The following is a 14,035-nucleotide window of genomic DNA, read 5'->3' as shown; positions in this document are numbered from 1 at the left end:
ATTTGTCTTTTTTTTTTTTTTTTGGAGTGGTGACGACGGGTGCCGCGCTATGCCAGAAATGCCGTGCGTGCGGCTGGCTGCCACCCTGTTGCTCGCTGCGGTGCGTATCGGGACGAGGAGGTGTTTATTTCGTTCTGAAACAGAGGAGCTCATGGAGCAGGTGCTGCGATCCTCCCTCCCCCCCGCCCGGCGCAGCATCTCCCTGCGCGCACACCAGGCCACGCCGTCAGCACAGCTGGCGCACAGCAGCCTCCCAGCCGCAGCTCCGGGATCGGGCGGCTCTGCCCCGCGCCGTTCTCTCCGCCTTCAAAACGCCGACCGCCCCGCTATCGAAGGCGCGTCCACCCGCCGCGTGGTGACGGCGGGGCTCCGTGCAGCTCGCGGGAGCCGGCGGCCGCTCCGCGCCCTCGGGCAAAATGCGACTCTGGTGGGACTCGAACCCACAACCTTTGAATGACTCCCGTCACCGCCGCGCTAGAAGTCCAATGCGCTATCCATTGCGCCACAGAGCCGTCGGACAGCCCCGCCGCCTTCGCCGCCTCTTCCCGCCGCGCAGCGCCCGGCCCCGCCCCGCCCCGCGCTCGGGGCCGCCGCCGCCACCGGGAGCGGAGCTGGGAGCGGAGAAGCGGCCGAGGCAACGCCTTCCCCGCAGCGCCGCCGGAGCCTCGGAGCGTAGAGGTGGCGCCGGGTGGGACTACAGCTCCCGGCGGGCCGCACGGAGCGATCCGCCCCGCCCCGCCCCGCCCCTCCCCTCCCCGTACCGCAGCGGCGGGCGGGCCCTGCTCCCCGCTCCTCGCTCCCGGCCCCGCTCCCGGCGGCGGTGCAGGTGGCCGGGCCGCACTGTAACGCGCTGGAGCCCGGTAAGAGCGCGGCCCGCCCCGTTCTCCCTTCTGGCGGCCTCCCCGCTGGCTCGGAGGGGCTCCCGGTGCGGGTGCGGGGATCGGCGGGGGTTTGGCCGCTGCCCGAGGCGCCCCGTTGGAGGCGGTGCGGCTCCGACGGGAGGTTCGGGGCCGGTTTCGGGCAGGGCGAGGCGTGGCGGGGACTGCGGCAGCGGGAGGCGGGAGCGGGTGGCGGGAGCAGGCGGGAGGGTCCCGGTGCCGCCCCGAGCCGGGGAGAACCGCGGTGGCTCCGCAGGAATGGAAGCGCCGCCGCGCCGGGGGCTGCGGCGCCGGCCTGGAGCTCCGGGCTCTGCGGCGGATGCGCGGTGCCCCCCCGCCCTCCGCAGCCCTGTGCCCGCCGTGCGGCCTCCCCGCCGCTGTCCATCCCGCCCGCCCCCCTACGCGGAGCCGCCCGGCTGGGCTCCTCGGAGCCGCGCGCGGTGGGCGTGGAGGTGGGCGCGGGGCAGCGCTCGGTTGGGCGGCGGCCGTCCGCGCTGCCGACGGCCCGCTGTGTGCGGCGGGGATGGGAGCGGATGGCGGGCGCCTGCCCGGGCCTGCCCGCCTCGGTGTGGGCGGCGGAACGCCTCGCTGCCCACGCAACGTGCCCCCCCCAGCCGCTTCACCGCTTGTGTCCGATGCTGGAGGTGTAAGGGAGAGCCCGGGGCTTGGCTGGAGTGCGGAGGTTTGATGGTTTCCCTGTTAAGCTGCACTAAGAAGTTCTCGGGGTAAAATAAGGAGGGTCCTGTCTGCTGAAAACCACTGGGGCTGTGCTGGGGGACACTGAGCTGCTCGGGAGGAGGCTTGGAGCCAGGGGCAGGAGTGAGATGTCTGGGTCAGGGCTGTGGGACGTCCCCGTGTTGTGGGCTTGGGGCCATCCCTGCCTGCTCCGGGGTCACAGCTCGGATGCTGCATGACATGCTTGGATGCCATCTCACATGGGGCAGCCTGGGGCTGTGGCTGCCAGTCTCAGAGTAGGGAATCATCTTCAGAAGGGGAAGGGGAATTGTGCCAGAACTTCATTCCTCTGAGGCCGTGCTGGGAAGGACTGGTGTTATCTAGGAGCCGTCACCGTGCTGAGGTCATGCCATTGCCTCTATCCCTGCCTGCTGCTGCTGCCTGAGAATAGCCTTTGCTAAATCATGGTCACCTGTGAGTCCTGGAGCTGTGGCTGCGAGTGTTCGAGACGGAAATATCGCAGTCTATCCACAGGGCTTGGGGATGGGGCCTGGGTGCACCCAGCAGCTGGGACAGCCCTCGTTGCGCCTCGTGGCCATCACCCGCCCGGCCGTGCCTCCTGGCCAGGAAGCTGCCCTCTGACACGGGTTTACAAACACAGGCAGAGATCAGAAGATGGAATGTCCTCATCCCGTTGGAGCAGTGTCAGACTGAGCTCCGCAGCCCAGCAGCTGTCCTGGGCACATGTTGGTGCTGTGGGCATGGGAGAGCTGGGCTGTAGGGATCCTTGAGGCAGGGGAGAATTTGGATCTAGACTGTCCTGGGTTGGGTGTGAGAGCTGAGCTCACCCTGCCTGGCATTGCTCTGGTGCCCTCCTAACATCTGTACGGGATCTCCTGCACAGCTGCACTGTCACACCTGTGAGGTGACCTCATCCTACATCTGACACTACTGGGATGTATCCATGTCCCTGGCTGGTGTGCAGGCCAGGGTCTGCAGAGAGAACAGCCAGGCTTTTGGTGGGCTCTAAGCAGTGCCGTACTGTGCCAGTGGCTTAACTGGAGCCCATGGGCAGGGTCTGCTAACATCAGCCTGCTGGGATATGTCCTCGCTGCCGGGAGGAGTGGTGACTCTGGGCCTCTCAGGGAACTGGGGGCTGCTAATGCATCCCCTGCCCGTGGGTCTCTCATTGTTCAGTGTGCGTAGGTCGATGTTTGTGCTTTCTCTCTCTCCACAGGCCAAGATGCTACGTTTGGCTGCCTTCGCAGCACTGCTGCTGTTCTTCAGGGTCAGCCTGGAGCTGTCGTGGGCCCAGGCCATCCCTGCTCTCTTCATCTTCTACCTGGGATCAGGGGGATGGGACTTCTTCCTCATATTCATCAAGACAATACGAAGGGATGTCACGTAGGTGTCCTGTTTGGGGTGGCCCAACTGTGTGCTGGAGTGTGTGAGCATAACCCCAGCTCTCTGCTGGCACCTGGCCCAGCTTGAAGGAGATCATCTTCTGCTGTGCCCTGAAGGCTCCAAACTCTGGGGCAAAGTTTTCCCAGGAAATATAGATTTCAGCTGAGTTCTGAAGTCTTCTGATTGTCCTTGTCCTTGTACTTTATCCTGTCCCTAAAACTGCTGGCATTGCACTGGCTGCCTGGGCAGGGGCGGCTATGAGCTGGTACCAGGATGTGCCAGCTTCTGGCACAGATCTGTGTGTGGGACAGTAGTGGCACCTTTTGGAGAGCACCTGAGGCTCCAGGGTGCTCCTTTATAGTGAGGACATCCCAGTCTGCAGCCTTCCAAAACATCTCTCCCTGCCCTCATGGCCATAAGTGCCTTTGCAGAGGGCCTCTGCCTATATCCATGCTTTTCAGGGAAGCACCCAGAGCTGCTGCTCATCTAGAGTAACACCTGGAGCAGTGCTGGACTATTGCAGCTCCTGGCAAGTTCTCTGTGCTGTGCTGTTTTTGCTGGAGGAAGTGGTTTTGCAGGGCTTACTGAGCAGCTTCCCTCTTGTTCCCTTTATTTGGCAGCACGGGGCTGGTTCTGCTGCGTGTGAAGTGGCAGGTGTGGAGGCACGTGAGGGAGAAGAACACAATCGCCAAGATCTTCCAGGGAACTGCAAGCAAGTATCCAGAGAAAACAGCTCTGATCTTCCAAGGGACGGGCGAGAGCTGGACCTTCCGGCAGCTGGATGAGTACTCCAACCAAGTGGCCAATTTCTTCCATGGCCAAGGCTTCCGCTCTGGTGATGTGGTGGCTCTGTTCATGGAGTCCCGCAATCAGTACGTGGGGCTGTGGCTCGGCCTGGCCAAGATCGGGGTGGAGACAGCCCTGGTGAATTCCAACCTACGCATGGAGGCCTTGCTGCACTGCATCACCATCTCCAACTCCAAGGCTGTGGTTTTTGGAGTGGAAATGATGGAAGGTGAGACGCAGACAGATGCTTCAGGAGGCTTTCAGGCTCTGTGGATTCAGTGCTCCTTTCCTGCAGGGAATAGAGCAGGGTCTCAATTATTCAGGAATTGGATCTGATTTTCTTTCTGTTAGTAGGCAGCAGAGGTGGGTGGGTTCAGTGTTCTCTGTGTGAGGCCCACATGGATGCAAGGGTTCTTCCTTATGCTAGAGGTTTCTCTCGTGTCCACGCACTGCATGGAGCCCTGTGCTGTGCCAGGCCTGCCCTGATGGAAGGGATGAGCCTCCCCTGCTCTCCACACTGTTTGCCACAATCTTGCAGCACCTGACTTCATGTTTCAGCCTACACCCCTGCGGCTGATGGTGTCGAAAGACCTCTCAGCACCACAAAGTTTTGGCTGGGAAGAAGTGGAAAACAGGATCTTCAAGTCTCTGAAGAGGCCTGGGCTGTGGTCCCAGCTGTTTGACATAGGAGCAGCATCTGCCTGGGAGGGTTGTCAGGCCTTTTGGGGTTCTGCTGAGCACAGTGAGGGTACAGCTACCTGGGGCGTTATCTTCCCAAGGCTGCCTGCAAGAACAGGGAATCGTGCTGTACTCACCTGGTGCTCTTTCTCTACCTCTCCTCTTTACTTTCTCAGCTATGAAGGAGGTGCAGTCCTCCATGGAGAAGTCTGTCCATCTCTTCTGGTCAGGAGAAGGAAGCCTTGAGTCTGCACTTTCTGGTGCAAAGCACTTGGATCCCCTCCTTCAGACAGCTCTTCGACACCAGCCAGATCCCCCTGAGAAGGGCTTTCTGGGTACGTGGTCAGCCTTTGGGAGCCCAACTCATGGTGGTATTTCTGTGGATCATCTGGTCACAACACTGGCGAGAATATCTGCTCAGGATGCTGAGGGCAGACTTCAGCAGCAGAGCCTGCAATGTTTGAAGGGGAGCTGAAGCCTGTCTGCATGTAGTGCAGCGTCATATGCCCTCCATGTGTTCAAACAGACCTGGGGCGAACCCAGCATGTTCTTTATCACGTGACAAAATTTATTTTGACATGAGCAGAGTACACTTTGACTTGCCCCCACCTTATGCTTCAGCCAGCTCCTCCTAGATCAGGTGCAGCGATCTAGGTCACACTGCATGTGTGACTTTGTCTCCTCATTCCTCCCCAGATAAACTCTTCTATATCTACACCTCTGGCACTACGGGAATGCCCAAGGCTGCTATTGTGGTGAACTGCAGGTAAGGCAGTGGGCAGGAGCTCTGGGGAGAAAGGGGGCAGAGCTCTGCCCCATCCTGGCACCAAGCCTCTGGCCCTGCTTCTGATGTGCCCCTTGGTTCCCCCACCCCAGGTATTTCCGCATGGCCAGCTTGGTTTTTTACGGTTTTCGCATGAGACCTGATGATGTGATGTATGACTGCCTTCCACTTTACCACGCTGCAGGTAACGTGTGCCTTTGGGACCTTGCTTGCCTGGACTTTGCTTCCCCTCTGCCAAGCCCAGAGCTCAGGCTGGGGGTTGGTGAGCAGTGATCTTTGTGTCAAAGAGGAGCTGGCTGCTGCTGGCAGCGTGTGACCTCTTTATCTGGGAGCCAGGAATTGATCTGGCTGACTTCTGGAGTGGGGACTGTTGTGTGGGGAGGACTATCCGAGCCCTTGGCCTGGCTTTGGAATAGCTGCATTGTATTGCTGCCTCATGGTGAGGAAGGTGGAAGCAGTGCCCAACTTGCTGTGGTGGGATGTCTAGGTGCAACGCGCTGCCTCACATGCCACTGTCACATTGCCCTGGGGTCCTGGAGGCTTTGGCCAGACAAAGACACACCTGCTGAGAGCCAGCGTGTGGTCCCCGCCTCGCTCTGGCCGGGTGGGATCTCTGGGTACTGAGGGCTTTCCTGGCTGCCTCTCTGCAGGGAACATCGTGGGGATCGGGCAGTGCTTGCTGCAGGGCATGACAGTCGTCATCCGCAAGAAGTTCTCAGCCTCGCACTTTTGGGAGGACTGCGTGAAGTACAACTGTACGGTGAGGCCACACGCCTGGGGATCTGTGTTGAGTTAGGGTGAGCCCAACTGCTGCAAGAAGGAAAGGCATGGACTCGTTCTGCCTGTCTGTCCTGAAATACCTTCCAAAGTGGTGGAGCTGTATCCGTCCCACCTCCAGCTGTCATTCCATGTTTCCCATGCTCCAGCATTAGCCAAGTCTTGGATAGGTTTTATAAATCGGAGGAGAGTGTTTGCCAGAGATGGGTGGGCAAGGGACAAGTTGGTGGGACCCCATCCTCTTTAGGGGACTCTGTGCGTTTTGTTCCATTCCTGTCCGCCTCAAAGAACACCTTAAATATCCCAGGCCATGGTGGAGGGTCCTGACGTGTCCTTTCTCTTTGTCCCTGCTAGATTGTGCAGTACATTGGGGAGATCTGCCGCTACCTGCTGAACCAGCCCTACCAGGAGGTGGAGCGGCAGCACCGGGTGCGCATGGCGCTGGGCAATGGGCTGCGAGCTTCCATCTGGAGAGAGTTCATGGCCCGCTTTGGCATCGCCCAAGTGGCTGAGTTCTACGGGGCCACCGAGTGCAACTGCAGCCTGGGGAACTTCGACAATAATGTAAGGTTTTGCTACCCTCCCCATGCCCCAGGGGGTGCCTGCTGGCCTGGCAGGGTTTGAAACCCAGCAGGGCTGTTGGAACGAGGAACCTTGGTGTGTGTTAAGATCCGCCTGCAGGGTTTTGACTGTGCTTTTGTGTGCCAGCTTGGGGCAGAAGAGATGTTCCTGCTACTCATGGCTCTGAACACCTTCTATCCTAGGTCGGGTCCTGTGGCTTCAACAGCAGGATCTTGCCAGGGGTGTACCCTATTGGCTTGGTGAAAGTGGATGAAGACACCATGGAGCTGATCCGGGGGCCAGATGGTGTCTGCATCCGCTGCAAACCAGGTAAGGGCAACCACTGGGGTGCATCTCCTCAGCCCTGTGTGGATCTTTTGTCATGTACTTCATGGTAACTTAGTTAGGTTTAAATCCTTGCTTTGTTAAACCACACCAACCCTGTTAAACACCCTTTTTTCCTTGGGCATGAGTGGTTGCTTCTTCCATTCACCCCTTCTGCTCTACTTGCAGGGGAGCCAGGGCAGCTGGTGGGCCGCATTGTCAAGAGCAACCCACTGCAGCACTTTGATGGCTACCTGAATCAGTCAGCCACCAGCAAGAAAATCGCCAGGGATGTGTTTGCAAAAGGGGATGCTGCCTATCTCACAGGTAGGCAGGTAGTGCCCTTGTGTCTGCTGAGAGGAGAAGGGTACTTGGGTGGGCTCAGGGATGTCCCAGGCTGGTGACACTGTCCTGAGATGCTCTGGGGAAGCACTTAGCTTCTCTCACACCTCATTTTTTTGCAAATCTGCCCCTTTCCTGTAGGGGATGTCCTGGTGATGGACAAATATGGCTACATGTACTTTCGGGACCGCACTGGAGATACATTCCGCTGGAAGGGGGAGAACGTCTCCACTACTGAGGTGGAGGGGACACTGAGCCGCATCCTCAACCTGACAGACGTGGTTGTGTACGGGGTGGAGATCCCAGGTAACTGAGAGGGGAGAGGAGGACAGTGGAGACAGGCAGGCTGCAGTACTTGGGGGTGTGCCTTGCTTGTCCAGATCGTGTCCTTTCACAAGAGGCTGGACAGAGGCTCCTTGTGAGCTGGGAAGAGACTACTGGGGATGTGACTAGCAGGAGCCAAAGGGTTCCCTCCCTCAGGCAGAGGTTTGGCTGGTTCTGGCTGGTTTGGAAGGACCCTGAGTCCTTTTGGGATAGGCTGCAAGTGCCTCCTCTGGGAGGAGATGACGGTGACCACAGGGTGTCGCTGGTAGCCGTGGCTGCGGGCTGGTGACACAGGCAGTGTCACAGCTGGACATTTGATGCTTTGTACAAAGCAGGGAACGTGCCAGAGGGCTTGGTGATGTGGGGCAAACAGAAGTGATGCTGCAAGGACAGCGTGCCCAAGAATTCTCCCTTCTTTTCTGTCTCTCAGGCATTGAAGGGAAGGCAGGAATGGCAGCCATCGCTGACCCAGAGAACTCCTGTGACCTGGAGGGCTTTGCCAGCCAGCTGAAAAAGGCCCTGCCACTGTACGCACAGCCTGTCTTCCTGCGGTTCCTGCACGAGGTCTCCAAGACAAGTGAGCCACTTTCTGTGCTGCCATACAGGGCATGCAGCTGGGGGGAGCATGGGGAAAGGCACTGTGCTCCCCGGTGCACAGCGGCTGCCTGGGTACAGGGGCTGATCTGCAGCGGGGTCAGTGTTGGGATGGAGCATATCTGCCCTATGAGCCCCTGGTCCTACCAGCTTCTCTGATGGTTTGGAGACATGGGAGTGCAAGGCTGATGCTAAGATGTCTCTAGGCACTGCACAGAGCCCCACGGTTTGGCAGCAAGATGTGGTGCAGCACAGCAGGGCAGAGGTGGGAGTGCATACAGTCAGCAACCCCTTGCTCCCTTTTCTTTCCCTGTGTGCCAGGCACCTACAAATTCCAGAAGATGGAGCTTCGTAAGCAGGGCTTTGACCCCACACTGGTGAAGGACAAGTTGTACTTCTTGGACTGCAGGCAAGGCCGCTACCTGCCCTTGGACCAGGAGGCGTTTGACAGGATCCAGTCGGGACAGCAGAAGCTGTAACAGTGGGGATCGAGCAAGGCAGCTCCCCAAATCTTGCTGGGGGAAGAGGGGCAGGGCAGGCACTGGGAAAGGAAAGGTTCAAGGAGTGGTATAAAGGCACACTAGAGATTTTGTTTGACAAGTTTTACAGATCATGGGTTGGGGAAATGCAGCGGGGACTCAGGGGAGGGAGAGGTTACATACCAAAGCATAAACTCATTATGGCTTTATTTTCTACTTGGTACAATGGTGATGGTCCCATGCCACAGGAGGGGCAGGGGCCCTGGCCAGTTGGGGAGGGGTGGAGTGCCCCTGCCATTCCATTTTGCTTTTCCTGTCTTTCCTTCCCTTTTCCAGCCTGCAGCAATCCTTCGTTATGAAGCCCATGAAGGGACCATTGCTGGGCTCTTTTCCCCACTCCTCCACCATGCAGCCAGCTCCTACCTGGCACCAGCAGAGGGAAGCTGGGTGCCAGGTGCAGCCCCTGCCCCTGCGTGGCCCACTGGTGTCATGTTTGTGCTGTGAATCAGGGAAGCAGGGTAGAGCTGGGCTCAGGAGAGGGATAGGGATGTGTTTCTACTATGCCTTGCTCTCTCCTGAGGTTGACATTTCTATTTTTCACAATCACACGCACATTATACACATATATATACATATATTATACACGCTTTTTTTTTTTTTTTTTTTCAATCTTAATTTATTGTCTGTACTTTTGAATGTGTCCCGGGTTTGTGCAGTAGGTGGAGGGATATCCTAGACCTGTCCTCTCTTGGAGAGCCCTTTTTTCTCACAGGGAGATAGGATGATCGTCTGGGACTGATTCTCCTCTTCCAGCATGGGTGCAGCCATGTGTGTCCTCGTGGCCTTGCTCCATGGTGAAGGACATGAGTGAACCCTGCTATCTTGCGGACAGTTTTCTGGGTCTCTTACTTCCACCTTTCATGGATGCAGCCTTGTTTTGTGCACCTTCTTTCCTGTATAAAATAGGTGGGAAAGTGGCAATGAAGGGTTTGGTTTGCCTTTGCTTAAACGTACTCAGCACCTTGGGATCACAGAGCAACTCTAGGAACTTTCCTGCTGTGATATCTGTGTCCTGAATATGGGAGGCAACTTGCCTGGAAGGGAGAAAATCCTCCAGAGAGTTGTCTCTGTGACATCCTGATTTCACGTGCTCTGTGCCCCTTCCTGCAAGAGCCTAACCCAACTCTGCTGCAGGAGCTGGGCCTCTGAACTGAAACGTCCATGTTAAACACTCGACTTGTGCTATGTGAATTCTCTGCATTGTGTCTGATGTGAAGCAGCCTTAGCAGCAATGTCTGATTCCAGTCTTTGGAGACCAAGCAGAAACATCCGTTCCAGAGAAACTCTGGTTTGGGATTCTTTTTTTTTTTTTTTTTTTTTTTTAATGGTTTGTTTTTATGCTTTCAGCAGGGTTAATCCTTAAAATGACTTCTGTCTCTTGTGAGGGCAGGGTGTGTTTGCTCTTCTAGCTGTGCTTCCACACCACCATACCTGCCTGCCCCAGTCTGTCCTGTCCTCACAATTAAATACGAGTACGGGCTATGCTGGAGTTTCCTACTTCTTGCTTGCGTGGTCCTGCTATGATTGGGAGGAGGGAATTGTGATGGTTTGGGAACTGGGAGCTGCTACTCCCACAGCACAACCTCTGCGTGTACTTCATCTCATCTCGGGGCAGGGAGCCCTTTGCAGCTGTGTTGATGCCTGTATGAACACCACCTGTTGGTGAGACCCTCCCCTCTACCTGCTCCCCTTTTCTCCCAACCATCTTTTCAGTACTGCCATCCCAGTTTGTCCTGGATCTGTTCTTGTTTACCCCAAAATCCTCCTCCATCCCCTCTCCCTGCTTGTGCTCCTCTCCTCAACTTCTGCCATGCTTAATCTTCCACCTCATTTCTCAGCTTGCAGTCAGTTTGTGGGTTTTTGTTGTTGTTTGTTTGTTTGTTTTTGGTACTCATTTCCCTTCCCTTGCTGCCAGAACCATACTTAGACCTTCTCCATCCTGCCCTGGGGAAGGATTATACTGAGGGGTCTGTTGGTGGCTGCTGTATGGGACAGGAATGGGACAATGCCCATCTGCTCAGCAGGTGCTCAGGTCTCTTTTGGACGCTGTTCCTCTCTCAGTCTGCCAGTGGAGGGCAGGCTGGGAGCAGCAAACACCTCGTGTCCGGGGGCTCCTCAGCCTTGGGCTTGCAGCCCTTGGGAGGGGGAGGGCACTGGGACTGGGGATGAGTTAACCAAAGTGGGGACGGATCCGATCCTGCCTGGCACGGAGGGGAAGCTTTGGATAGCTATGATTGTGCTGGACGTGGATCCAGTGGGTATCCACGGTGCCCCAGGCTCTGCCTGGAGGAAACTGCAGCTGCTCCAGGGCTACCCTGAGTCTCTGGACCACTGCTGAATAGCAGCCTGATGTGATGGGCACTCCGCTACAGAGATCAAGTGAGAGTCTGACCTCCCTGAAGGCAGTCTTGGGGGCTGTTGTCTGGAAATACATAGTTTGAAGTGGTATGGGAAGCACTTTTCTCCTCAGAAGAAACAGCTGCGCTGCTGTGCATGCCAAGCTGCTCCCAGAAGAGGCACGGGGAAGGTGCAGTCCTGCATTTCCCTGTGTCTGAGAGCAAGTTATGATTCAAACAAGCAAAACTGCATTCAGAGAAACTGCATGTTCAATGCAGGTGCAAATAACATCGGAAGCTTACAGAATTATGGCAGTAGTTTGCAATTAAAATCAGTCTGTATTGCCAGAAGGACTAGAGTCTGGCTGGAGCAGGGAAGAAAAAATGAAACCTAAATGTGAGTGCCACTGAAGCTGCCACCCCACATGCTCTGCTGAGTCCTGGGTCAGTGCTGGGAGAAAATGCTTCCAGCAGAGAGGTGCTTGGAAAGGAGCAGCCAGTGCCTAATCTGAGTCTGATTGATTGATTGTTTATTCTAAATTTCTTTTTGCCTTTTTTAAGGAAGAAACTAATTGAATCCTCTATGGTTAGAGACAGCCTGTGAGACTTATCTCTCCTTTGATCAATAAGCTAAAGTCTGCCTCAACAGCTGCATATAGATAAAAGCACTATATAGAAAGTATGAGGTATTATTCTTTTTTTTTAATTTAAAAAAACTTAAAAAGCTGTTTCCATGAGGTTAGGAAAACATTAAAATCCTTTCCTGGGTTATTAGCCAATTAATTTAAGCAAAGCCAAAGAGCTTTACAAACAAAATGTGCTTTTCACCATAGAGATGACCAATTTTTGCATCAATGTCACTCTGGCCAGAGGCAATATTAAGAAAAACAAGGCTGTAACTTTCTCTCTGGTCAGCATCTCTTTCCAGCTCTCAGTCCAGCTCAGGCTGTGTTTGGTGAGCAAAACTGGAGGATGTTTCAATCTAAATGCAGGCAGGGGCTCTGCAAGATGCTCAGCACCATTCTGCCCGAAATTATTTTCTGCTGCTGAGAGCCTGTGAGCAGCTTTAAAGCTGCATGGCTCCCAGCCTCTTCCACCACTCTTCATGCGCTGAAGCCCTCGCAGACAATGCCGCCTGCTCCTCCCAGCGCCGGCCCCACAGCTTTGCCATTAAGAAACATTCTGGACCTGTCCTTTGGTGCACCCTTTAGAAATGTAAATATGTGATTCCCCTGAGTAGTTCCAGTGTAAGCAGGCCTGAGGCTGGCAGTAGCTTTGCCTCCTCGGCTCCCAGTGGTGTGGTGTCATGGGCAGCCCAGGAGAATGGCGGCCTGCAGCGAGCACTGCGCCGTGTCTGGGGGCAAGGAGCAGCCACATCCTTGTGTTGTGCAGGCAGGCCTCACAGAGAGCCTGGTAGCTGCTCCAGAACGACCTGCCCGTGGCACATAGCAGGGTGTGAGGAGTGGGAAGACACAGATGCTTCTCAATTGTTGACTGTCTCGTTTCATTGGGGCTTCCAAAATAACCGCGGGCTTGACTCTCCTTTCCTCAGTCAGTGGAAAATATCTCCCATAGGCACAACTGCTGCAAGGCCGAGCGGTGGGAGAGCTCAGGGCAGCTCGGGTCTGTCAGCACGAACCCGGTGGCACTGGGCACAGCAGATGAGGGGACTGTGAAGACGGGGTCTTCCATTCGTGGACTGGCACCACTGCCTAGATCCTCCTCTCGTGGAGCAGGATGTGCCCCGTCCTCGTGGCTCCCTGTGGTGCTGGGCTGAGCCCCATCCCTGCCGCACCGACAGAAGCAATGGTGACGTGAGCCTCCCTCCTCGCCCCCGGCCGCAGGAAGAGGCTAACGGCGGCGGGCGAGCCGTGTTCTCAGCTTGGAGTATCGCTTTCAGCTATTCTGAAGGTTAAACGCCTGTTTAGAGCTCCCTATTGAAGGTGGAGACGGGGGTGCGCCATTGTTCGGCCGCCCTCCCGCTTTGTCCGCCCGCTCTCAGGGGCGCCCTGAAAGGGAAGCGGCCCCGCGGCCCGCACCCGGCAGAAGGGCTCCTGGGGGAGAGCCGCTTCCTCCGCCCTAATGACATTCAGGCCTCCATCGGTTCAGCTCCCGCTTTCTTTCTGCTGCAGTTTAACCCGGGCACAGAGGCCGGGCTCCATCTTACTGATCTCTGCTTGACACCCAATTACCACATGAATGGCAGAGAAAGGCTGCAAAAGGCTTTAACTCCCCCTGACCCTCCTTCCCCTCTGCCTGCTTCCCCCTCGCCCTGTCCTACCCCCGCACGGAGGGAGTTCAAAACTGAGACTGGAAATCAAACAAAGCCCCGAGCAGGGAAACCCATTGTTACCGCCTCGGAGATGGCTCCCGTTTCGCCATCCATTGTTCCCCTTGAAGTTTGACTTGCTGTGTGGAAGGATGCGAGCAGCTGTTGGTGCATTCCCCTGATGTTTTATTGAAAAATAATTGAATCGTCACTTTGGGGCTCGCTGATAAAATGTTTCCTTGTAGCACTGAGCCCTGTTGTATTCATAAAGTATGTTTCCCCATAAAATGTGTTGGCAACCCAAACCGTTTCCTGCTTCGATGGAGGGATGGATGCCCCTTCGGCACTCGAGGGAGAAAACAAGCAAGCGAACTGAAAACCAAAAACCAAGGGCTGAGACAAAAGAAATTAAACCATCTTTACTGTGAGACTGAATTTCCAACCCGTTCTTTTGTTCAGTGTAGTTAAATTTGTGGGAGGGCCAGACCTCTCAGCCCCGCTCCGCTGGGGAAGCGTGGCAGTGACCAGGGAACATCGGAGCCTGGCACTGCACTGCGCCTGGAAGCAAGGACAAGATGTGAAATACTGAGTAGAAAACAGGTTTCACTTAAGTTAGCACAGTGACACGTCCATGGGCTCGAGCAAGAGGACGGTGTGTTACAGCAAACCAAACACAAGGCAGGGACCTTGACTTTATCTGTTCCTTCTTTATGTACTTGATTATCAAATGCCATCAATGCTTACAGCACTTCAGAAATAACAAC

At 56.0% G+C, this 14,035-nt stretch overlaps 1 protein-coding gene and 1 non-coding gene across 2 annotated transcripts; one reads left to right on the top strand and one right to left on the bottom strand.

The window, feature by feature from the left end:
* Nucleotides 1-419: 419 nt before the first annotated feature.
* TRNAR-UCU (transfer RNA arginine (anticodon UCU)) lies at nt 420-512 on the bottom strand. Its single transcript has 2 exons — nt 476-512; nt 420-455 (listed from the first exon to the last, which is right to left on the bottom strand). It is a non-coding gene; the product is annotated as a tRNA-Arg (tRNA).
* Nucleotides 513-703: 191 nt separating this feature from the next.
* Nucleotides 704-10,148, top strand: SLC27A4 (solute carrier family 27 member 4). The gene is made up of 13 exons (XM_085239209.1): nt 704-860; nt 2,791-2,957; nt 3,578-3,972; nt 4,598-4,756; nt 5,118-5,187; nt 5,298-5,389; nt 5,856-5,965; nt 6,337-6,546; nt 6,747-6,873; nt 7,057-7,194; nt 7,351-7,515; nt 7,964-8,110; nt 8,449-10,148. Exons 2-13 carry the CDS (start codon nt 2,797-2,799, stop codon nt 8,604-8,606), a joined length of 1,932 nt encoding a protein of 643 aa, XP_085095335.1. The 5' UTR covers nt 704-860; nt 2,791-2,796; the 3' UTR covers nt 8,607-10,148.
* Nucleotides 10,149-14,035: the final 3,887 nt, after the last annotated feature.

The sequence above is a fragment of the Meleagris gallopavo genome, chromosome 19 (genome assembly GCF_905368555.1).
Source record: "Meleagris gallopavo chromosome 19, MGAL_WU_HG_1.1, whole genome shotgun sequence".
NCBI lineage: Eukaryota > Metazoa > Chordata > Aves > Galliformes > Phasianidae > Meleagris > Meleagris gallopavo.
Note: the sequence above shows the minus strand (reverse complement) of the source record. Positions and strands in the feature narration are given on the sequence as shown.